Consider the following 24,888-nt stretch of genomic DNA (forward strand, 5'->3'; position numbering starts at 1 on the left):
CCTGCAGAAAATGGCGGCCGCCCCCCGCACCGCCTCGGGGCGCTCACGTGGGTGCTCACGTGCGGTGGGGCGGGAGGGGCGGTTTCCGGAAGCGTTCGGCGGCGGGTGCGGGTGGGGCCGGGCGGGGCCGGGCCGGTGCGGCGCGGGATGGAGGTGATCAGAAGCAGTGAGTGACCAGCCGCCCCTGCGCGCCGGGCTCGGGTCGCGCGTCGCGGCCGCGGGGGGACGCTCCGAGCCGGCGGCGCAGAGGACGCCCCGGTGTCCCGGCTTCCCTTCCGCAGGCTGGCGGCGGGGTGCGCCCTCAGCCTCTCCTTGAGGGCGAAGGGGGTTCCCGCGCCTCCCCTCGCCCCTGAGGGACAGCCCTGAGGGGGAGGCCCCACCGGCCCCGGCCCTGCGTTCGCTGGCAGGTGCGGGTCACCTGTGCCCCCCCGAGGGGCGGCGGGCAGCGGTAGGAAGTCGTTAGAAGTCTCAGGTGTGTTTTACCCCTTTCCTCGCAGATTTTAAGGATAACCTAAACAAAGTGTATGAAGCCATTGAGGAGTCGGACTTCCTGGCCATCGATGGGGAGTTTTCAGGTACAGTCGCGCCTGTTTTGTGATTGTGAACTGTAGGCAATACCAGTGTGAGGTCCTAGCTGCCCGGGTTTGCTCATGTAACGTACGTCAGTGTTGGTTTGAAAAAGCTAAAGCTGCTACAAGATCATTAAACCACTTATAATATGTGCAATAGCAAGGTTTGGTCAAATAAAAATACATGTAATACTTATGCTGCTCCAACTGCCTCCCCACAGTAATCTTTTAACACGTTAATTGATTTTCAGCTACAGCTCAGGAAAAAAAATTGAAGATGTTATACGTGTCATGAAAGCAAGAATTGAGATAAATAAGGGAGGCCCTGTAAGTGTTTGGGTAGGGAAAGACAGCAATAAGAACTTCTACATTTGTAAAACCCAGAGGATATATGCATAGGAGAGATGCGTTAATAAGTGCTTTAGCTTTGGGATGCGGAGTTCAGCCAACCATGAAACATAAACGAGGTCAAGACTAGGTTTTGTTACATGTGGTGCTTCTGGAAATGTTGTTGTTACGTATTGTTTAAGGTGACTAAGTCATTCAATAAACCTGTGGAGAGCACTCTTCCCATTTTTAGTTTGACTTTGATGCTGCACTGTGTTGTAAAGACCCATCAACATTATGTTACTGGTAGATCTTTTCATCTTACTATCACATTGAATAGGAACCAGAGCAGCAGAGCTTTTGCAGCAAAGCTTTACTGCTAGAGCACTACCATTAAACTGTGTGGCTTTTACGCTAACATGCATACTTTTATGCAGTAGAAAATGTTTCTCGACTGAAATAATCTTAACATGTACTATGCAGTAGAAAATCTTTCTTGACTGAAATAATCTTAACATGTACTTTAAGTGAAAACGTTTCTCTTAAATTACCAGTTGTTGCATTTGTTTGCTGTGGCTAATTTTGAAAAGTTTACCCAAAGCAAAATATGTTCTGCTTTTTCAGGGATCAGCGATGGGCCTTCTGTTAGTGCATTAACCAATGGCTTTGACACTCCAGAAGAAAGGTATCAGAAACTTAAAAAGGTAAAGTGTTTTCATTGACTAAAATTAAAATACTGGAAAAAGGTTAGAACTCCTTAGTTCAGAATGGAGACAATGTAGGGAATATGACAGAAGTCTCTAAAATTGAGTCACGTAGAGCAGGTGGGGGATTGCTTGTTTCATTGTCCCTGCTAACACAAGAGTTGGGGAGTGTTGTATTAAATTTGCAGAAGTCGTGATCAGAACAGACAGAAGTGATTCCTCATGCAACAGTTAGTAGATGTGTAGAACCAGTTAAAGGATGTTGAGAGTGTTAAAATTAATCAGTTCAGAGGGGGACTGGGTAAGAGAAATTCACTGACAGAGAAACTACGTCAGGACTAGGGTCCTTCCCAAACTACCTCCCCCTGCCAGTGTGTACTGTCCCTAACAAAACTTAAATGCCAGCTGCCACCACCACCTCTGCGTCTCTGCAGCACGCACAAAGGTGCTGGAGGTTGTGGCAAGAAATAGCTGAATGATCACAGGAGACAACATATGGTGTGTGAGGGTCAAAAGGTCAAAACTGTGATGTTTTGGGTTGTGGGTTTGGTTTGGTTTGGTTTTTCCCATAAGAGAAAGGTATCAGAGTAATGCTAAGCATCTCAGTACATGCTGTTTCCTGAAGCATCCAAGGAGTCAAATGAACCCTGTTGGAAAACTCTGGTGTATTTACTTTAAAATTACCAACAGAACAAAGATTGGTTAAGAAGATTCAGATTTGTTTAATTTTGAAATGTAGAGAAGTCATATTTATTGTGGATGCACCCCAGTTATCTTTAAACGTGTACGATTTTATTCTCATGCAAAGTTTTCCTTTCCTTTCCAGCATTCCATGGATTTTTTGCTCTTTCAGTTTGGCCTTTGCACTTTTAAATATGATCACACAGAAGAAAAGTATGTTATTCTCTTATTCCTTGTTTTCTTAATTGAGGAATTCATGAAGTAATATTGATAAGCTGTATTGACATGCATCTCATCTTTTTCGCAGGTATATAATGAAGTCATTTAATTTCTATATTTTTCCAAAACCCTTTAACAGAAGTTCACCAGATGTCAAGTTTGTCTGTCAGGTTAGTAGAAAAACAAGTCTGATTTTGTTTGGTCAAGGTATGCCTGCAGCAAACTCCTAAAAAATATTTCCAGGAAAACTCTACATCATTGTAGAGGGAGAAGTGATTGGTTCTTTTAACAGCTTAAAAGACAGAAAAACATAAGTTTCTGGGGTTTGTTTTTTTCTTCTAGAAGAAATAAGCATCAGTTAAGAGCAATCCCTAAAAATTAGCTTTAACTCATCTTTGACTTCAGTTTTTAAATCTCATTACGCATTACATTGTGTGGATTCTGGAATTGGAGATAATGTTCCAAAGCTGGCAAGATGATTCTATTTTTTTTTTCCTTTCTTGTCTGACTTCCTGCTCCCTTGCTTTTTCTGTTTGATCCTTTATTCCCATCTGCTTATCTCACTTTCACTGCTTCCCAGGCTATTGCCAGCATTTCTTTGGTTTCAGATTTGTTTTCCTGAACCACATTTTGCTTGCTTTAGTTTCCTCTCTCCACATAGCTCGTTCTTTCATCTTTATGCCTTTGGTGTGTTAATTGTTCTTGTACTTTATGGAAGTTGAAAATAAATAACAAAAGTAGCATAGCCTAAACTCTCTGTGGCTTCTTTAGGATCACAAACTTGGTTGCTCTTGACTTTGGACTTCGTATAATTTCTTAAAAAGTGTAAAAATAACTGAATTGATCTTTTTATGCCACAGATACTCTTGCCAATTGTAAAGCTGTTTTCTTTTGTTGCAGAGTTCAAGCATAGATTTTTTAGCAAACCAAGGCTTTGATTTTAATAAAGTTTTTCGCAACGGTGAGTTGTTTTGTTTTTTTTTCTTTCTTTCAATGTCTGCAAAATTTATGATGGCATCTTTCTTCATTTTCTGCAAAAAGAAAAAGGCAGCCATTCGTGATACTCTCTTAACACACGATTAAGTTCTTAGAATTATTCTTATCTGATCTACAATTGTGCTGATAGTTACTCCCTTTCCAAAAATTCGTTGTATAGATTCAACAGAATAGAATTCCCATTTAGGTAAGTGCTTGGTTGTTTATTTTTGTTTGGTGGCTAAACATGAATAGATAGGAGTAACAAGTTATGTAGCTGTGTAATGGATCAGTATAACATTTTAGAAGAGGTATCAGTACATTGTAATAAGCATTGCTGCAGTCTGTTATTAAAGTGATGCAGATAGCAAGGAAGAGGAGTGCTGAATATTTTTGTGACTGTGATCTACAGCTCTGCAGTCCTCAGGCTCGTGCCTTGTGCAGATAAGGCATATAGCTCTTAAGAATCCAGTGGTACAAACTAATCTGGCATGTGCTAGAAGGAAGCCTGTGTAGACACAGGTAAAGAATGGGGTCTAGAACCTGGAACAGAAGACTGAAAGGAAAGGGTATGTTTTGAGCCTTCAGGGGTGTAACACTGGCAAATGCTTGGTTAGTAATAAGTCTTTGCTAAATCATACATCCTAAATTTGTCTTTAATTTTGATGAGCTTTTAAATGTCTTTTTTTTTTTTTTTTTTTTTTTAGGCATTCCATATTTAAATCAGGAAGAAGAAAGACAACTAAGGGAACAGTATGATGAAAAACGTTCTCAGGCCAATGGTGCAGGATCTCTGTCATACATTTCTCCTAATGCCACAAAGTGTCCTGTAACAATTCCTGAAGATCAGAAAAAATTTATTGAGAAAGTAGTGTAAGTAAAATTGTTTAGTATCCTCTGATGTTGTTGAAACTAAAACATAAACAATAGTGACATGTTTGTATGTTAAAGCTATTTTTATTAGTTCACTAGTTGTGAAATAGTTCTCTTTGTTATGAAGTATTTTCTTGTCTTTTGGGGAGAGCTGTAAACATTGTAAAAAGAAAACAGTAGATGTAGAAGCAAATAATCTGTTTCTTCCAGGGAACGGATAGAAGACTTATTAAAGAATGAAGAAAATGAAAGTTTGGAACTGGAGCCATGTACAGGGTCAGTTTCTGAAATTATATATCTTCAAAAAACTTATTTATATTGGCCATATAGAATTAGGGGAGTGACAAGGCAGAATAATATTGTTACTTGGGTTAACTGTAGCAAAATCTGCATTTGACTAATCTGTAAAGGTTGAGAAAACGTGATAATTTATGTAGATGTCACACTCTGTTTTATGAGCCGTAACTTCTGCATGTAGTGACAACATATTTAAGTATGGCCAAGAAGCGTCTTGCATATGCGAGCCTCCTTTTGCTGTTGTTGAAGTGCTCCATAAGCCTTGGATATGCATTTATAAACAAATTTCTCAAATCTATTGAGCTATTAGTTATTCATAGTTGACACTGTGTATTGAAACTGGTTTTAGTGGGTCTTCTTCCCAAAGTCTATTTAGCTTTGGAGTCCAGATGTTTGTAGCATGTGGTTATTTAAAAAATTAAAAAAAATTGAATTTAGAAATAACTAGAACATTGTGAAGCTGGGGGTAAGGTAACATCACTGTTTCTATATTCAGTAATCATGACTGCAGAATACTTGATTATGAGAAGATATGTGGATAACTGTACAAAATGGTGTAAATGCCTTTACAGCTTGGCAACTGAACATCAGAATTCAATAAAACTCTTCCAAGCCTATAGGTTCTGGTAGCAGTGACTTATGCTTTAAAAATCTTTCTACAAATAGACATGGAGCCAGCTTTAACTGAACATTGTTACTTTGAAACACTTTTGTATGAGGAGTAATAGTGACACAGTTGTCTTTTGATTTTAGATTTCAGAGGAAATTAATTTATCAGACCTTGAGCTGGAAGTAAGTTCCTGGTAATACTGCCGTACTGTATATTTTTAGTATTTTGATAAGAAATCTCGATAAGATCTGATCTACTTAACCTCAGAGGTGATTCATGGAGACTTTTTTTTTCCTTTAAGAGAAGACTTTTATAATGTTCTGAAGATAAATTACATTAAACTGGTTTGTGATGATTCATTTGAATATTTTAAAGCTTAGTATTTATTTTATCATTCCTATCTAAACGCTGTGAATAGAACAGTACAGCCTAGAATTATGTAACAAATGCAACTTGACAGGTTTTTAGTGAATAGAAAGTGCATGTGCTTATACAGATTGTGGGCTTTACTTGAAAAGCTACTAGTTCTATAGTAGGTACTGGTATGTTTATAGTTTTCCGTTAGGTGCCAAGTATAAGCATTTCTGATGAGTTAAAAATCGTAATTCTAGCAGTAATTCTCTTCTCCTGTCTTGGCTTACTTTATCCCTCATCTTTGCCTAACTATATCCCTTAAGACCTTAGGAGAAACTGTAGAGATGAGATTTTCATTGTTCTGAGTGCACTGGTAAAATGGGGAAAATATAGTGGAAATCTTTTTTTGTACATTTAATTAATTCAGTGTTGCAACAGTATGTGGCACTCTTACTTATACTGGAAGTGGATAAAATAAAGCTTCTTTTTATAAAATGGAATCTCAAGAAATGAGCCTGAGAGCTAATCTGAAAAATAGAGAAGTGTTTTCAAGAATTTTTCTCTACGAATTTTTTAATATATTGATAGAATACCTATAGCTTCCAGGAACACGTAGCGTTATGTTTGTCTGACACTTATTCTTGCATCTTCTCTCAGTGGATGGAAGAGTGTGTTCATGGATTGTATTTTTGTCTAATATTCAGCTGTGTTGCTTTATGTGTATACAGCTGTGTACACTGTGTGTATATTGGCGAGAGAAAGCAAAGTTGTGAAGGTAGCATGGAGATAATTAAAACAGAAAACAGTGAGGTTATTGATTGCCCGTGTGTCCTGAACTCTTCATGGGTCATGTTCTCTTTTGAAGTCGTATGTTGTGCAACAGTGTTTTGATGCATACAAGGTCTGTGACATGAAACAGCTTGAAAGTGAGGTCTAGGTTCAAAATTGTGTGAGAAGTCAGGGTGGAGAAGATGCAATCGTAGTCTGTTACGTATTCTCTAGTACTAGTTTTAGTAGTAGCCAGAGGACGAAGGAAACATGCTGGTTCTGAGGTGGTTATATAATTGTGGTTAGTTTATTATAATGGGAAGATCATAGTAATATCTACTTGTTAACCAGTGGAAGACAATATTCTCTGACCTTGCTATCGGTTGGATGCTCTGTGGCTCTGTGTGTGGTAGTACTTTGGTAATTACCAATGATTGTGGTGAGGTGATGCAACCCTGTAGCAGAGCTAACGACATTTGTATTAGTATTTCCTGTTAGAGCTTACTGATAGCAGGAAGTTCAGGGTTGTTTATAAATCCTACAATAAGTGACATATTAAAGGCAGGCAGTCACTAAAGGCGCTGTTTTGTGGCTGCAAGTAAATGAGAGCTTTCTCACCAGTGTTTTGGTTTTGGAGTTTTTTGAAAGCAGAGATTCTAGATTGTGATTAGATATCTAGTTGATCTTTACTTAATATTACTAAAATTAAGAAGTTACAAGTTGGGAAATAGGTTGGGAAATCGCATAAGAAAATACATTTTAGTACTAGTTACTGTTAGGTAATGTAAGGAGGCCAATTTAACTAGCCTGTTGCTTCAAATTTTCCATTATCTTAAATTAAAAAGGAACTTTTAATAGGTCTTTTGTGCTTAAGACTTATAGTAATAATGAAACATGAAATTACTGAATCAATGTTGTGGTTTCAATATGCTAAATGCCAAATTAATAACTGCTTATATTTACTTTTCATTTGTTTTGATGTAGGTATCCAAAAGGTATCCATGTTGAAACTCTGGAGTCAGATAAGGTACCTAGGCATGTTACTGCCTGTAACATTTTTTCCGTTTAAAGGAAATTTTGTTTCTCAGTTTTACCATCTCTCCTAACTTTTAGATCTAACTTGAGCTTTATTATGTAAAATGTGAAACATTTTAAATGGAATACAATGAACTAGTTTCTAAACATTAAATCTGACCAATGTATGAAGTGTAAGCGTGTATTTTTGTGGCTTAATATTATTATTTTTTTTAAAAAGGTACTAAAAGATATTTTAAGATGTAGTGGATCTGACATTCAGTATTGGTGAAAAGTATATCTTGATCTTAGAGGGAAAATAGTAGCATCTCACACTGTATCCTCACTTCCCAGCACAAATCTCTGCTTCAAAAGATATTTGAAATCCACTGTTTACAAGGAAACGCTGATAACCTTTCCTCGAAAGTAGAAAGTGGATTTAGTAAAAGTTAGGTTTAGGTGGATGAATCTAATACAGCTTTCTAAAGTAGGCTTTTGGGAATAGGTCATAAAGTGGTGCTTAAAATAGAAGTCATGTTGCCAAGGAGCTGCTGCTGAGGTGTGACTTCATTTTCTTTACAATGTAAATTTACAGAAACTTGCAGTGGTCTTAAATATGAACTTCTGAGAGTCATTCCTCAAACTATGCATTTTTGATTTTAGAAGGAGAGATATATCGTTATAAGTAAAGTAAATGAAGAAGAACGAAAAAGAAGAGAACAGCAGAAACAAGCAAAAGAACAGGTAAATAAGTTCCGTTTCATTAGTTTATTTGAAAGAGGGAGTGGAAGAATCTATGACTTCAATCAGCTATGAAAAATTGTGTGATAGGCTTTGGTAGTATTTCCCTTTTGTTTGGCTGTGGCTGTTGTCTGAAGTTCATCCTCCAATTCTGCCAGATAACGTAGGCTTTGCAACAGAGCAAGAATAGTTGCAAGGCACTGCAAAAATTTAAAGAATGAGTAATTGTAGAATACTGAACCAATATTCTGGGGCAGTGAATTTTTCCTTATATGAATCTGCTCTATTAGAGAAGCATGGTCTAGTAACAGGACACATCAGTTGATTGTATTTATTGGTGCTGTATAACAATAGTCATTGCAAGAAATCTTGCAGAAATTCCCAAGCAAGTTTTTATGTTATTTGGATTTACAGTCTGTCCTTGGAGTAGTACTCTGTTACAAAACTTGCTCTTAGTTGTCTGAGTTAAAATGTCCTGTACAATTAATATGTCATCCGACTTTTCTTGAGAGAAACATGCTGCACATGAATACTGTAGTAACAAGTTAACTGGAAGGTCATGTCTGGTATATTCAGGCACTCTCATCTTTGTTTATGGGACTTGATATTTTTGCTTACTGAGTCTGACGCAAGTTTCCAGAAGTCATAAAACTTAAATTATGGGAATTCTTGATCACACTCTTGTAAATTGTGCTTATGTGTTTCAAGATGAAGTTGTTTAGGGTGGAGCAAATAATACGTGCCTCTTAAGAGGGAAAGAGATATCTAACAGAGACCTCGACTGATGTGACATCTCTTTTTCCAAAAAGCAAGTTAGGACAATTTACTACTACAGTAGATTTTTCTGAAGCAGTCTTTATAGGTGTATTACTCACTCTGACTAGTGGCATTCAGAGCTGAACTAAAATAACAGTGAATTTCACTTCTGGTTGATCAAAGACAGATAGTGCAAGGCAGAAATGTCTTCCCTAGACCTGAAAAAGAAAAATTGGTTACAAAAAAATTCCTTCAGTGAAACTAAAGTAGATGCTGTATTCAGATTCCCCCAAACCAATCTAAGTCAGTTTAAAATGTGTAACTCACATTATGTAATAGTGTATATGTATAATATTGTAGTTATATAATATTTCTTATTTTTGTTTATATAAATAGTGAAGAATGTTTCTTCCCCAATCTCATTGTTAGCATAGAAATACAATCTGATTTAATAGAAATAACAATGTGGATTCAACCTGTTTCATCTTGTAACTATGTAAAAAATATGGCTGAAGATATGTAGCTTAATTTTAATAACTTTGTGAGTTGTTTAGAGTCTAATAGCTGTTGAGCGCTATTGAAGATAGTGTATTGACAATGACGTGACTACAGCTGTATTAGTCTAGTTGGGATGAAGTTAACTTTCTTCACAGCCCATATGTTGCCGTGCTTTGCATTTGTGGCTAAAACAGTGTTGATACCATACAAATGTTTTGGCTAGTGCTGAACAGCGCTTGCACAGTGTCAAGGCTTTCTCTCTCTCATTTCCACCCTCCCCCAAAACCAAGTAGGCTGGGGAGGTGGGCAAGAGGTTGGGAGGGGATGTTTGTGGTTATGGTGTTTATCTTCTCAAGCAACTTCTAAGCATGCTGAGGCCCTGCTTCCCAGGAAGCAACTGGACATCTGCCTGCTGATGCGAAGTGGTGAATGAATTCCTCTTTTTGCTTTGCTTGTGCATGCAGCTTTTACTTTTCTTACTAAACTGTCGTTATATTGATCCACAAGCCTTCCTTTGAATTTCTTTTTTTTTTTTTTTTTTTTTTTTTTGGTGGTCCCTATACCCCAGGAAAGGGGAGTGAGCAAAAGGCAGAGTAGGTGTTTGGCTTCTGGCCAGGGGTGACTTGTCCTACTTTACAGCGAACTAGATAGAGCTACGTATAAAACCGGAATTCTGTCAGCAGCATCCTGCTTTGACCTCATGTATCTTCCAGATATTGACATTTCTTCTGTGATTTGTTCTTGGTTACATCTGAGAAACAGTTTGAGCCAAACTCACGTGTCTGCCAGTTCGCAGGTACAGTTTTGACAATGTTTTTATTTATGTTTCACTAATGTCAGAATCTTTGCTTACAGGAAGAATTGAATGATGCGGTAGGATTTTCCAGAGTTGTTCATGCCATTGCTAATTCTGTAAGTTAACGTGATTTTTAGTGTACCTTTGGTTGTAAGAAAAAAATTAATTCAAAGAAAGAATTCTTTCGCTGTTACATTTTGAAAGATAAGATGAAATACAAGTTAAAAGTGGCTTATCTTTTTTTTTTTTTTTTAAGTTGATGTTGCTTCATGTTTCACAATGGTAGAGTATGGTAGGTTAAGTAAGGTCTTAAACTAATGACATGAACAAACTCATTATCTGTAAGAGTCAACAATAACAATTTCTTAGGGCTCTTGACAAGATTCTCTTAAGTAACTAAGCTTTGAGGACTTTTTTCTCTCTCCTGAAAAGACTAGTGGGTTTTTTTGTTGTTGTTTTTGTTTTTTTCTGACAGTTAAAGGCTTAATCAGAGAAGGTCATTTGGTTCTCTTCTACTTAGATAGTTAAAATAAGCTATAGTTTTACATCTGTCCCCTTCAGCCCAGTTATTTTCATGTAGTTGTTACAGCCTGCTGTGTAGGAAAAAAAAAATAGGTATGCATATTGTTTTCTCTAGCAAGTGGAGGATGCAGGGAAGCAGAAAAGGTTGTCATGTCAAATGAATCAAAGTTAATATTTAAAAAATTAGATGTACTTTTTCAAGAAGGAACTTGGTTGTACAGCATCTAACATGAAAGGTTCTGCACTGTGAGAAGCCAGATCATGTTGCTAATAACTATCGTGTATTACAACTGTAAAGAATATATTGTGAGTTGTTGTGCAAGTTGTAAATTAAAAGGTAGTGGACTGAGAAATCACTTGACTTCAATCTTAAATAGATTACATTTGGAAACCAAGTTGTAAGTAGCTGTTCTAGTGCATCTTATCATTTCAAGCTGCTGCTGAAGGCTGTGATAAGTGGTTGGGAGTAGAGGAAAAAGGAGTGGCAGCTCTGAGAGAATGGAGGAGTCTGTGGGGCAGGCAGAGAGCAAATGGGAGGTTTGATTTGTATTTATTCTCAGCTGCCCTTGGCTAGCATCTGGGATAGGTGCTTTTCACATATTGCCCTGTCCATGACCATGATTGGAAGCGTAACTAACATTTAATGTTCTTTTCACAGGGCAAGCTTGTTATTGGGCACAATATGCTACTGGATGTTATGCATACCATACACCAGTTCTATTGTCCCTTACCTGATGTAAGTGATCTTCTGAGTGTTCAGATGATGAAATAAATGCCTTAATGTATTTGTCTTTAGTCTTAACTCCAAACTTTCTTGTGAATAGAAGCATATGACAGTCTATTAAGAACAACAGAGAAGTATTTTAAAAAGAGGACTTGTTACTTCTGGGCTACTGCCTTATTTTCTTAAATCTTCATGTAGAAAGCTTAGTTGGATTGAATTCTTCTCCTTTTTTTAAAATGTTGAAATTAAATACTGGAATTGAATTGTGGTTTCTGCTCATATCTGTTAGTCCTTCAGAAACTGCTCGGATAACGGCAGATAAATTTAACTGACGTACTTGTTAAGATACTGGTTTGGAGCTTCAGCATTATTGTGTGGCATTTTTCCCCCTGTAGTTTACGAAGTGGGAATACGTATTTCCATATAACATAGTACAATTAATAGAACGCTAAGAAATCTTGTAGCAGGATGATGTTCACTGGGGTGAAGAGGTGGAATGCCTGAATAATTGGAGGAAGCATACTTTCGTGACTGTAGTAGGGCAGTCTAACAGTTCATGACCGCAATAGTCTAACAAATTAAACTAAGCAATGTATTGGCACTGAGGACATTGTCTGAAGAAGCAAAAGGTCTCTTTGGAGGGGTGGCCCACATGATGGTTATATTGCTTGCAGTCCTCAAGGGCTTGTGGGTGTTATGGGAAAGACGTAGTTATGAGATGAGAGAAAGAAGTTTGGGACCTGTTCGGATGGTGTTGGAACATAAGCAGTTGTCAGTTGTTCCTGTACTTTTAACTCTTGGAAGATCTAAACCTGTAGGCAGTCAGCTGTCCACCTGGAGTGACTGCTTATTACAGTCATTGATGTTGACGTATTAAATGCTGGGAACATTTAAATAGAACTGTTAACACCGCTGGAATTAGAGGTGGTCTAGGTTATATAATAGGATAGGGTATTGGACGTGATAGAACATTTCTTTTACAAATCGCAGACAAATCAGAAATAATTAGTCTGTAGTTCTGTGTAATTGCAGGTGGTATTTATGGTAATGCTGACAAACACATCTCTTATGAGGTGAGAATTCAGTCACTGTATCTCAATTTTAGAAGCTGATTGGATAATTGTAGCTACTGCTATCTATAAACCTGAGACTGATAAACAGTTAACTGATTTGGATTTTATCTTCTGGTTTAATGTTAAATTAGGACCTAAGTGAGTTCAAGGAATTAACATCGTGTGTCTTTCCCCGGTAAGTTCTTAGTTTAAACTTTCAACTGTTCTGGTAATGTTTTATCAAGCTAGTATTCTTTGTCCTAGCCCTGTAACCTACCTGTTACTAGAAATAAAGTTGGGAACAAGTTAGATAAATTCAGTTTTTAAAGTATTCTGTAACATCTCGTTTTCAGAAGACCAGTGCTATTGTTCTACTTCTTGGCAAAAGATACAGCTTTGCTGCCCTCTTGTTTTTGGCATGATGTTTGGTGCTTTGAATCTGCACTATATTTGGAACAAGATTTATTTGCTACTTATTGTTTGCATCTCTTGCTATTGCTTAGTTGCTGTCCTTTTTCATGCTAAGCAAAGTCAGGAGTGTTATGGCTGCTCTAGGATCTGAGAGTAGTTTTTCAGTAGGGTGAAACTGCTGTTTTCCAGCTAATACACCAAAACATTTCTGAGGATTTGGCAAAATGTACATTCTTCCATTTCAACTTACTTAGCTCTTACTTTGTTTCTAGGCTATTGGATACTAAACTGATGGCAAGTACACAGCCTTTTAAGGTAAATTAATATAATATTATAGAATGATTTGAAGATATAAGTGTGCATTGAAGTGCTTGAAGTGTGCATTGAAACAAATTATTTTTTTCTTAGAGAAAAATGTCTAATATTGTTTTCTGTGGTGCTCCTTTTTTTGTAAAAGAATGACTTTTCTTAACCCCTTATCTAACTTACAGAATTTTTAGAATACAAATTTTTACTTTCGTACAAGTGACTTCTGTGTTTGTTGCGGTTTTAAGGTAACTTAGCAGCTTTTAATTCCAAAATATGTACAGTTTTTGCTACTGAAAATGTGATTAGCAGATTTTTTTGTCTTGTAAATTAGCACAAGGCTGCATGTCTCTTCAGGAGGAAAAGTGTTATTCGTGAACGAGTTGGACCTGAAAGCTGCTTGTATACTTAAAGCTTTAGAATATTGTGAATGCTGACTTAGATTTGTGTAGAAAAAGATGCTTGAATATCATTAGGTTCTGTTGTGGTCTGCTGTTCAGTGGGTGGTCAGCAGGAGAAAAAAAATACAGGTTTCTATTAAAACCTCTTGCAGCATGAGTTTTATTCTTCCAAAGAGGTGTTTAGTTAAGTGATCACACTCACTTGCTTTCCTGTGTGCCTTTGGAATGAATTAATTAAAAAAAAATGCTGATGAAGGAGCATCTATCTTTCTGCATGCCTCTGACTGTAGAGCATTGCATAACAGAAAATCTCCTTAAAATATACTTAGTAGATATTTTCAGGTTTGTCTTGCATACTATTGTAGTAAGAATAGAGGCTTTTGTATTCTGAAAGCTAATAATCCTGCACAAGTTTGACATTTGGTACAGTTATGTTTGTCGTTTTTACAGTAGATGCTTGGGTTTTAGGCTACTGTTATCAAATGGTGCTTTGGGATGCCAATATAATGCATCATTTGAGCTTGTTCATTGTACAGAATTCTTGATAACTTTTCAGAACACGGACTTGATGATAACTGTAAACAGCTGTCTTGATTTAGAATCAAAGGAAATTTGATTCTCAAAAATTTCAGACAACTTTAAGATAGTGCGAGATTTCTTAGTTTTTCTTGCTATAGTGATTCTGCATGTTTTTTCCATTATACTGATTGACAAAGTACATTTGATTAAGAACTTCAAGAAGTTTGGTTTGAAGAAATTAATAATCTGTGTATCTTTTTGTGACATTTTCTATACTCATATATAGATGCAGTAACGCAACTCAGCTAAGCTGAAGTGTAGGTGCAGCATTCTGTTTGTCAGGCTTCTTTTACTGTCTTTGTATTACTTTAAATCAGTGGTATTTACACTTATAAAACTATTCAAGAATGTCCAGTCAACAAGCACGCTTCAATACTCACCTTGAATGCCTTCAACCATTATGATCAATATTTAGGATATTTTGCCTTGCTATTTGTGCTGCCTTTTCCACTGCCATGTGTACCATACATGGAACCAGATTCAAACAGAAATATTACTTTGGCATAATTCATCATCAAGAATTCTGAAAAGTATTAATAAATGCCTGTGACTCATGATGTTGTAGGTGAGGCAAGTTAACTTTTTAAAACTTGTCTTGACAGACTTCTCTGGTGTGTTAGTTTGAAATGAGACAATGTATAAATCCTTAGAAACACAAGGTGGCAGCAGTAAATACTCATTTTATCTTATTTGATTTCAGTTTCCAGGGAGAATGTGCTTGGTGTTGGCAGTTAATGCTGTCTTTTCTTGCAGGAGATCATTAATAATACATCCCTTGCAGAACTGGAAAAGCGTTTAAAAGAGGTTCCATTCAGCCCTCCTAAAGTTGGTAAGGATATATCAAAATGGTCTTATTTCTGAACTATTTTCCTCTTTCAGAGGAAAGAAGGTGTTTTTATTATTTTTGTTCTTGATCTGAAATGTAAATTCCCCTATTAATAATTAGTGTTTTGATTAAAAGGACTTAAAACATGGGCAATATACATACAGTGCAGTTGTATTTAGAACGAGTGGAAGTCAGTAGGAATCCTTCCACTTCGTTTCAGATAATAGAAGAATGTATGTATTCAGTGAACAGCAGTTTCGTCATCTTCTGATGATGGCATTTTTTTTAGGTTGATTTTTGATGAGTAATTTGAAATTGTTTTAAAATTGTTTCATTTGATTATTGTCCTTCAGATCAAAGCCAGAGCACTCTAATAGGCACTTGGACAAACAAAACCAAGAAAACTTACACAGTAGTGACTAGTCGTATGTGTTTTAGAAATTACTAAAATTCCTTTAGAGCTTTCTTTGCTTTGAGGTGAATTAAAGGATATTTAATCAAAGGGCAAGCTTATCTCAAGGTTCTGGAATTTTTCTTAAGCTGCTGATTTAGAAAAGGGAGGGCAATATTGGACAGTAGAGTATATTGGAAGGGAAAGTCTTAATGCTTAATCAAAAACAAGATGAGTGATTTTTTTTTTATATTGCTGAATGTAGAGAGCAGATGCACTTAAGTTGTAGTAACAGGAGAGATAAGAAGATGGGATAATCTACAATCTTCTTGGACAATGAGCAGGAGCTGTTGGTGCCTAGACCGAAGTAGTACCATGTATGTGGACTGTACAGTAATTGCGTGCAGACCTTTTAGTGGCGTATCCTCTGTAGCTTCTTCTCAGGATGTAATATAATTTGGCAGCTGTCAGGTACTATTTTTTGCTGATGTAATATAAAAATTATACAATTTTTTTTTCTTGAGCAAAATATGACCATAACTGTTAACTGACTCAGAAGTGTTAATATTTAATCAGAGATGATTAATGAGGTTCAGAACATACAAAGCAAAGCATGTTTAAAAATACTAGAATACTTTCGTTACCTGTTCATTTATGTTTTCTTTGGGGTATGTACCTATTAAAAAAAAAAAAGAAATTAAATTGGATGAGGGAATAGAGTGCACTGTTAGCAAGTTTGCTGATGACACCAAACTGGGAGGAGTGGCTGACACACAGGAAGGCTGTGCAGCCATTCAGAGAGACCTGGACAGGCTGGAGAGTTGGGCGGGGAGAAATTTAATGAAATATAACAAGGGCAAGTGTAGAGTCCTGCATCTGGGCAAGAACAACCCCATGTACCAGTACAAGTTGGGGACAGACCTGTTGGAGAGCAGCATAGGGGAAAGGGACCTGGGGGTCCTAGTGGACAGCAGGATGACCATGAGCCAGCAGTGTGCCCTTGTGGCCAAGAAGGCCAATGGCATCCTGGGGTGTATTAGAAGGGGTGTGGTCAGCAGCTCAAGAGAGGTTCTCCTCCCCCTTTACGCTGCCTTGGTGAGGCCGCATCTGGAGTATTGTGTCCAGTTCTGGGCCCCTCAGTTCAAGAAGGACAGGGAACTGCTAGAGAGAGTCCAGCACAGAGCCACAAAGACAATTAAGGGGGTGGAACATCTCCCTTATGAGGAGAGGCTGAGGGAGCTGGGTCTCTTTAGCTTGGAGAAGAGGAGACTGAGGGGTGACCTCATTAATGTTTTTAAATATGTAAAGGGCAAGTGTCATGAGGATGGAGCCAGGCTCTTCTCAGTGACATCCGTTGACAGGACAAGGGGCAACGGGTGCAAGCTGGAGCACAGGAGGTTCCACATAAATATGAGGAAAAACTTCTTTACGGTGAGGGTGACCGAACACTGGAACAGGCTGCCCAGAGAGGTTGTGGAGTCTCCTTCTCTGGAGACATTCAAAACCCGCCTGGACGTGTCCCTGTGTGACATGATCTAGGTAATCCTGCCCCGGCAGGGGGATTGGACTAGATGATCTTTCGAAGTCCCTTCCAATCCCTAACATTCTGTGATTCTGTGATTCTGTGATTAAATGAAGTGCTAAGAAATGTCCTTTTCAGCTCAGCTGGTATAGCTTAACGTTGTCTGAATCTCAGATAACTTTATTTTTTTAAATAAATATTACAAAGGCTCATCTGAAAAAAGGCCTGATGTTTTGCTACTCCAGTTTTATATGTAAAATTTGGATTCAGGTTTCTTTTTACAAAATACAAGTGTATATGCTTACATATTTCCATTGTATAAGTTATGCTAGTATTTCTGTATCTCTGTTTTAAATCCTGGGTATGTTTCTGCATTTTAGCTTCTTTTGCAAGGGTGAATGCAATAAATCAAATGGAATTAGAGAGTTCACTTTTCGGTCTGTACCTTAATGTGAGGGTCATGATTGTAGATTTTTAAACAGTTAATTTTGTTCTTCCAGTCCTATTCTCAGTATAACTTCTAGAGCAAAATGAGCGAGATTTCTAGAGATTGAGAAGCTAGCTACAGAGGTGAAATAACTTTAACATTGGGAGTTGGGAAAAAGTGAAATGGTAAAGAAAAAAGTGTGATGTGCACATACTTCTCTGTTACTGAGACTTGGGCACTTTCCAACACTTCTCTTCAGAGAGGCAGCTGTTAAGGTTTCCACTTTCTGAGGTGATTCAAGGGATACTTCTCAAGGTTTTCACATAAGCACCAGGCATGATTGTCAATAAAGACATCCTTTAATAACTTAGTTCCATCTTCATCATTTAACTATATTGAAAAATCTGACCATAGGTCAACCAGATGGTTAGCAAACAGGTTAATAGTAGAGCTTTCCATTAGCCTGAGCATCTGTTCCTCTAGATCCAAGACAGTCAGGAAAAAAATATGCTGTGTGGGGAATCCTGCTGTCATTGTGTTAGAATTAATACTCCATTTTAGCTAAGTAGATCTGTGGATTAATAGCTTTTTAATCAGAAGGAGTTTCTATTCTAGGAGCCCATTCTTATTTAAAAATACAAAACAAAACTCTGCTTTTTTCAGAACTTCTGAAAATCATATAACTTACCCAAATGATGTTATGTTCTGGCAAAATAAGTGTGTGGGTAAGCGTACAGGGTTGCCTTTAACTTCTGTGATAATGTGTTTACAAGTTATTTTTTCTCGTCAGAAAGTGCAGAAGGGTTTCCAAGTTACGATACAGCTTCTGAACAACTTCATGAAGCAGGATATGATGCTTACATTACTGGACTGTGCTTCATCTCCATGGCTAATTTCCTAGGTATCTATGTAGTCTTTTTCAAACCTTCTCCTTAGTGCTGTCTGTGGCTGCTTATTACACACTGAATTTCTTCTCCTTCATCAGGTTCATTCCTCAGTCCTCCGAAAAACCATGTGTCTGCTAGATCAAAACTCATTGAACCTTTTTTTAACAAGTAAGTAGTTGTTGTATTAAAAGACCTGCTAAAACATGGAAATCTAACACTAGCCTCAGGATAATTATCTCTAGCCTCAGAATCAATGGCTAACTGCATTTTTCTTCACACTTCGTTTTGATTGGCTTTCTGGTTCACGCTAGTAATGCTGCAGAGAGGCCAGAATTTGTAAAGTAAATACCTTTTCTTTTGAAGAGAATGGTTTACTTTCTGCTAAACTGTAAAAGGACATTTAGGAGTACCTGGATTGCTTTAATGGCCTTGTCCATGACAGTGTTGAGACTATATTTATACTTCAGAAAATTATTTCTGGAGTAAACTTTGCGAGTAGTGGAACTGAAGGAAAACTGGGCAGGTGTTCTTATATTCTAGGACACTGTCAGAAACTGGTGATAGTTAAATCTGAGTATGCTAAACAGTCTGGAAAAACTAAAATATCCCTACTGTAATATCAACCCAAAACCCAGAAAGCTATTGTATTAACATTACCAGGTAAACCATTTTTAAGAAGGCATAATAAACATATATGATTAGTAGTTTATGAGATGAGGCTGTGATCAGTATTTTGCTTTTGAATTGGATCTTCATGCAAATTACTTGAACAAATTGAAGTAAGACTTGAGAAATGTAGGAGTCTTTATGCACAGATGTGATTTTTTGTGTATTTAATCTGTAGATTTTACCTTATGAAGCTTCTAAATATAGTATAACCTGTCACATAAAGGGAAAGCAGTTGAAATTAAAAAGCTGTTAGTGCTTTTAGTCTGTCTGTTTAAATTCAGGAGAAATTCCATCCTTTCAAACCCTATCATATAGGAGTTGGCAAAATTAATTATTTTAGCTTCAGACAACCCACACAAATGAGGCAATAATCATGATCATGGCTTTCAGCTTTCATTGGTCTGGAAACCAAATTACTATAGTAACAGCAGTTAGGTGATTCTTTTGACACTGAGATGTGGGGTAGTAACTCCATATATTCTAGCAGATGTTAAAAATTGTATGTACATTCCTTAGAGTGAACAAGGACCCGCAGTGACCACTTGATTTGAATGTGGAGTTGATGATAGAATTGATCAGCATAATTTCATTTTAAGATAGGATTTATCACAGGGTTCTTTTCAGTAACACCAGCACACACACATGCCAACTAGTAGATGCCAATTGAGGGGGTTAATTTTTCAATCGTTAACCAAAATGCTTTCAGTTCTTTCTAGAGGTGCATATCTGCAAGAAGTACAAACTGAAACTTCTAAAACTGTGACAATAATATGTTAAATTTAGGCTTTTCAAGTTAATTGTGTATTTCATACGTGATGTTCCCCTAACAGGGACATTTCAAAGTTTTGAGAGGAAGCCTGCCGTGTCTGTTCTGGCTTCAGAGTTAACCCTGCCTAACTAATGAAAGGGAAAGTTAACAAAAAATTGTAGGGAGAACAGCAGCTTGCTCTTTTTTTTTTTTTTTAAGCAAGAACTGAAAATTACTGTTTACAAGAAAAAAAGAAAGTTTATCCATTCTGTCATTATTCAGAACTTGTAGCTTCTTGTTTTAGAAAAGCTATATATTATTTTTAAATAATGGAAACTTGGAAGACTTGCCATGTCTTACTTTCACATCAGCTTAGAAGCTTTGCCATATTCTAACATCTGCCACCTCACCTCAGTCAGAGCTTGGAGATGAGACTGTCTCACCTTTTCCTTATAGTGAGCAGGCCAAGGCTTGTATTTTTAAAGCTTTTTTTTTACTATAATGCAAAATAACAATCCAGAATAAGACGAGTCCATTTACTTATTAAAAAAGAAAAAAGATTTAAGTACATAACTGAAGTCAGAGCTGTTAGATATTTAAATGAACAAGTCTTTTGCTTTGTTCAGTGTGTCCTTGCAGACCAGATCTCTATTTCCAGCATTTGGTCTGTTTATCACCTAAGTAGCATCCAGGGCTTTTGCAATTTACATAGTTATCTTAAGGTCCCTAGTAAGTGTGTTGCTTCTGGGGCTTTTTTGCAGGTATGCTCTGGGCTGCCAGCTAGCTTCCTGCTACACCTAGTTTTCTCTAGTTTGTGGTCTAGAAGCTTTCCCTAGCTGAGCATCCTCTCTTCCTCCTGGGGAGAAAAAAAACTATCTTCCTCCTTCCTCCAGAAGTTCTACCTGATCCTGTGGGCAGCAGTCAGAACAAGGAAACCTTTTCCTTTGTGCTGTAGTCATGTTCTTCAAGCAAAACACAAACTACAACATGCAAACAGTAAGCTAAACAAATGAAAGTTATACTATCTGTCACAAAAGTTTTTCCTGAAAGAAGCTGAACAGAGTAGTTTATAATAAGGCAATTATTTAGAAGGGATGTTCTCAGTTTGAACTATTATCAAGATAGTCTTAAAAATGTTCTTTAAAGCAGACCACTTTATGATTCTTTGGGTTGCTTATGAAGTCTTAATTTCAAGATCTCTGAATACTAGGTGTTAATAATTAAATACAGTTTAGAAATTAAACTTCTACATGATTGGTGTGAGCGATAGGATTTTGGAAATGTTTTCTGTTTGAATAGACTTGTCACTAATGTGAACAGTGGGAGTAAATTTAAAACTGAAAAATCAAGTTTGATTTTTACAAACTTAGACTTCAAAGGAAGGTAATACTTTTTTCAGTAGTTATTTTGATCACTTTCGTTATGTCAGCAAAGTTATGGAACTTCCTGGCTTGCCATTCAAGAGTGGTGGCCAGCATATAGGTTAATGTTCATATAGGTTAATGATGAATATAGGTAAAATCTTCAGTTTCAACTTCTTGTAAGAGTGGGACTGATTAAAACCAGACTTTGCCTTAGGGTTGTTTGGCTCTTTTAGGCATAATACAGTAAGTTGTATGATAAACAACGCAATAAGCCAAGAATTCCAGAGATACATTTCTGTAATCTTTATGCTTCATTATATATACAACATCTTTGAACAATCACGTTCATGTGAACAGTCTGCTGTGAGTAATCCCTTATGAACACTTAGGAGTTGAGATGATGGGACTTTTTATATTGCAATAGCTAAACTCTTACGTGTATAATTTGGATGCTATATTCTGTTATATACTTTGAAGTGGATTTGAAATTTTTTGACCTGTTTTGTTTAGAGCAACATCTCTTCTCTTCTTCCATACCTCCCTGCCCATACCCACAAGCCCCTCCCAAACTTTTAATGACAACTTTATTTCAGATCTCTTTGGGTTGTTTGAATGTTGGTTTTTTTTCTTTGGATGTAGCTGGAGGCAGGGGGTGGAAGAGGTGTAGAGAAATGAAAACACCATGTTTTATTGAGCTGAATAGCGTGATGGTCTGTAGAAACATAAATTGTCTAAGAAATTTTTTTTTCATACAAAGGGGTATCAGAAAGAAAAATTTGTGCAAATAGCTTGATTTTGCACTATAGTTGTCGAAAATGTCTCACCAGGGAGCTAGGTTGCCTGGTGTGTATTGCAGATCAGGTAATTTCTCCCTCTACTTTTCTGTATTCTTTTAATTTTCTTTGCTAAATTATTGCAAAAGAACGTCAATGTGCTTTTCTGGAGTTTGACCAATAACTTTTCAATCACAGTGAAATATGATTTCATCACAACAGGAGTAAACAATTGCTGTCCTTGTGCTTTCAGCCCCATGTGGCTGTACTAGTTACTGAGCTGGATTGGTAAGCTGATCTAGGTTTTAAAAGATGCCCTTTTTTTCAGCTGGATCAGTTTCTCTACACAGTTCATCACACAGCTGTGGAAACTTTCATCCTAGTTCAGTGCGGAGGAAGAATAAGGACTACTTGAGACTACTTATGTATTGCTGTGAAGTGGCATGATCATAGCCTTGCTCTCATTATTTTACTTGACTTGCCACAGAAACAATTGTCTTCCAAGTGGCTGTCTCAAAATACCTCAGAATTCCTGGGATATTGTTCTATATTGAGAAACAGACCTCTGTCCTCTGACCATGTGATCTGGTTGTAGCCTCTAAACAGTGTAGGAAATAACATTTTTTAGCTTGGACAGTATAGCTTTTAAATAATTGTGAGTTAATGTAGTGAAAAGCAACGACATAGCTACAACTTCATGAGTCTAGCTAATTTAATATAAAGTAGGGTTCATCTTGTCCTACAGAACAACTTTATTAGTTTAAATTTTCTGCAGATAGTGTGAGGAATCTTACAACGATAATTATGGATACTTAATTATGGATTATGTTGCAACCTGATGTTCATAATCCATGTGATGTAAGTTAGTGCTACAAGATGCAGTTACTGCTGTAACATACTTTAAGTGCACTTAATATTAAATAAATCGGTATTTATACTATCTCTTTAGGGAGTATGTGTGTTTGTGTGTGTATGTGCTGTTTAGAGATACAGTTCTTTGGTCAAACAAATAAATGTAGGATTTGTCTCAGAGGATAAAGAACTGATCTTAATTAATCTCAGGTATATGCATTTTTTGGCATGTCTGTTCTTGCTGTTGGCCACTGTATTCTTTCCTCAACATGATAAAACCTGGGGGAAGGCAGCTTGACTAGTCTTCTCCCCAGAAGTTTTTGTTGTATTTTTAGTAAACTTCATCTTTATTTTTATGGAAACTGCTACCTAGTAAACTAAAATAGTTATTTGAGTACTTTAAAAAGTAGCTGGTTCCAAGAATTCTGTGAAAGCTCTTTCTTCAGATAGCTCAACTTAAACTAAACCTGCCTTTTTTTTTTTTTTAAACTTTTGCTGTCCTGCACTGATGATGAACAACATCCAGTGGAGACTAAACTGCTTTTACTGACTAATTAAAATACTGTATATTTAGGCTATGCTTATCCCCTGCACTGGAGTCCGAAGGCGGCTGTGGCTCCTCCTAACAGTGACATTGACATTATTTCAGATGAAGACATAAGCACAAATCATAGGCAATAAATGGAACTGAGCGTCTTTCCACGGTCTGAAGTGAAGTCCAGCTTACTAGCAGAGCATAGATCCCAGACCTGCAAGTTCTTTTCTGCCCAGCTAGGTGTTCTCTGGTGGCATGATGCTGCCTGATGTCTTCCACCAGAGATGGAATATAGTCATCTCCCTTCTATTCCTCCTTGGAAGATGTGTCCCACACGCCCTCTTTGTATTTCCCCTCCCTTTAATGTCATAAAAGATACTCTTATGGCCTGATCACTGTGTCTCCTGTCTGTTGTTTTCTGGGTGGATGGCTATTTTTTTTTTGTTTCTTTTTTGAGCAATTGCACTGCATGTCCTGTCAGTAGTACCCCGGATCTCTAGGAGATGTCACAGTAAGGACGTTTTTCTCTGTTCCCTTGTGGAAGCTGTGTTCTGAAGCTAGCTTCATTCTCAAGATGTCACTCCTGTCCTGTTTAGACAGATAGCTGTAATGAAGCCAAGGCTATAGGAGTATGGCACCTAAGGCTAAACATGAGGAGAAACTCTGGCTCCTTTGTAAAATATCTTCATTACTCAGTGTCATAGTGGAATTGTTAAAAGTTTCTGAAGTTAATTGATGCTTATATTTCTAATTTTTATTGATAAAATTCTTTTAGGTTCTGCAGTGCTCAGAGGGACACAGTGCACGTTATACCGTATCTTCCCTGAGACTCAGGAAGAGAAATTAGATGGGACAGTGTGTATTATAACTGGTGCCAATTCTCTGAAGACCCTCTGGCTTACATGCGAACCTGTCATATAGTGCATTTTCTCCCCCGTGTTTTTTTTTTTTTTTTCTTCCTCCTGAGCGTTTATAGTAAAGACAAGTTATCAACTGCATTCTATAGTAGACTTTTCAGTGATACAAGTAACCATAAGGACATAATAGTCAAACTCTTCAAAACTAATAGTGAGTGTGGTATGATACAAAGAATCTCTAGGGAGTTACAAATCAGTCTGCACACTTACAATGTTTTTATCAGCTGTTTACATCAGTTATTACTTAGTTGAATACTGTAACTGTAATTCAATAAGCATTTTAGAAGCTTTTTGAAGTTGTAATAGAAAAGTTATTTTAGCCCTCCAGTGAACACTCTAAACAGGAAATGTTTTGTAACAGCAATGTGGCATCTATACCTATGACAGGATTTTATGCTACTTAACTTATTTTGGCGGGAAATAGTTTTAAGAGCTGAATATGAGCTTTTATTGAAAGCATTTCTTGAATGTTTTGAGAAACTCTTCAGTTACATGTTAAAGGGCAGAAGACTCGTCCTGGTTATCTCCACTAAAGTGTCATGATGGCTTTTGCAGTTCTTGGGTTTTAAGATCCCTTCTGATGCAGTGCTCAGAAAATGGGAAAGTATTAGAATGACAGCTTTTGCCCTATCCACTGTGTAACTGGCTCTTACTGTGCAGAGCTGCTACTTTCTAAATGTTCATTTCCCCACTTGTTTTAATTGTTTTCAGCAGTAACAGTTTGGGGCTTCTTTGTTCTTGTTTTGTTGAATAAATAAAATTTCTAGCATGATGCCAAGTGACTTTTTGCATCTGGATTG

At 37.1% G+C, this 24,888-nt stretch overlaps 1 protein-coding gene across 3 annotated transcripts in view; it reads left to right on the forward strand.

Annotated features, from left to right (window-relative positions):
* Window positions 1-24,888, forward strand: part of PARN (poly(A)-specific ribonuclease) — a 61,294-nt gene that overhangs the window by 1,990 nt on the left and 34,416 nt on the right. For 2 of the 3 annotated variants that reach the window (XM_068423760.1, XM_068423761.1), the window contains exons 1-18: window positions 120-166; window positions 498-575; window positions 1,521-1,600; window positions 2,427-2,494; window positions 2,589-2,670; window positions 3,401-3,461; window positions 4,183-4,348; window positions 4,559-4,624; window positions 5,399-5,437; window positions 7,362-7,404; window positions 8,055-8,135; window positions 10,242-10,298; window positions 11,363-11,440; window positions 12,633-12,676; window positions 13,164-13,206; window positions 14,931-15,006; window positions 18,134-18,244; window positions 18,329-18,398. In XM_068423760.1, the coding sequence (XP_068279861.1) occupies window positions 148-166; window positions 498-575; window positions 1,521-1,600; window positions 2,427-2,494; window positions 2,589-2,670; window positions 3,401-3,461; window positions 4,183-4,348; window positions 4,559-4,624; window positions 5,399-5,437; window positions 7,362-7,404; window positions 8,055-8,135; window positions 10,242-10,298; window positions 11,363-11,440; window positions 12,633-12,676; window positions 13,164-13,206; window positions 14,931-15,006; window positions 18,134-18,244; window positions 18,329-18,398 (1,262 nt within the window). In that variant the 5' untranslated portion in view covers window positions 120-147. Of the gene's footprint in view, window positions 1-119; window positions 167-497; window positions 576-1,520; window positions 1,601-2,426; window positions 2,495-2,588; window positions 2,671-3,400; window positions 3,462-4,182; window positions 4,349-4,558; window positions 4,625-5,398; window positions 5,438-7,361; window positions 7,405-8,054; window positions 8,136-10,241; window positions 10,299-11,362; window positions 11,441-12,632; window positions 12,677-13,163; window positions 13,207-14,930; window positions 15,007-18,133; window positions 18,245-18,328; window positions 18,399-24,888 lie in introns of those variants that run through there. The other variant, XM_068423762.1, reaches the window with a different exon arrangement.

The sequence above is a fragment of the Nyctibius grandis genome, chromosome Z (assembly GCF_013368605.1).
Source record: "Nyctibius grandis isolate bNycGra1 chromosome Z, bNycGra1.pri, whole genome shotgun sequence".
NCBI classification, from domain to species: domain Eukaryota; kingdom Metazoa; phylum Chordata; class Aves; order Nyctibiiformes; family Nyctibiidae; genus Nyctibius; species Nyctibius grandis.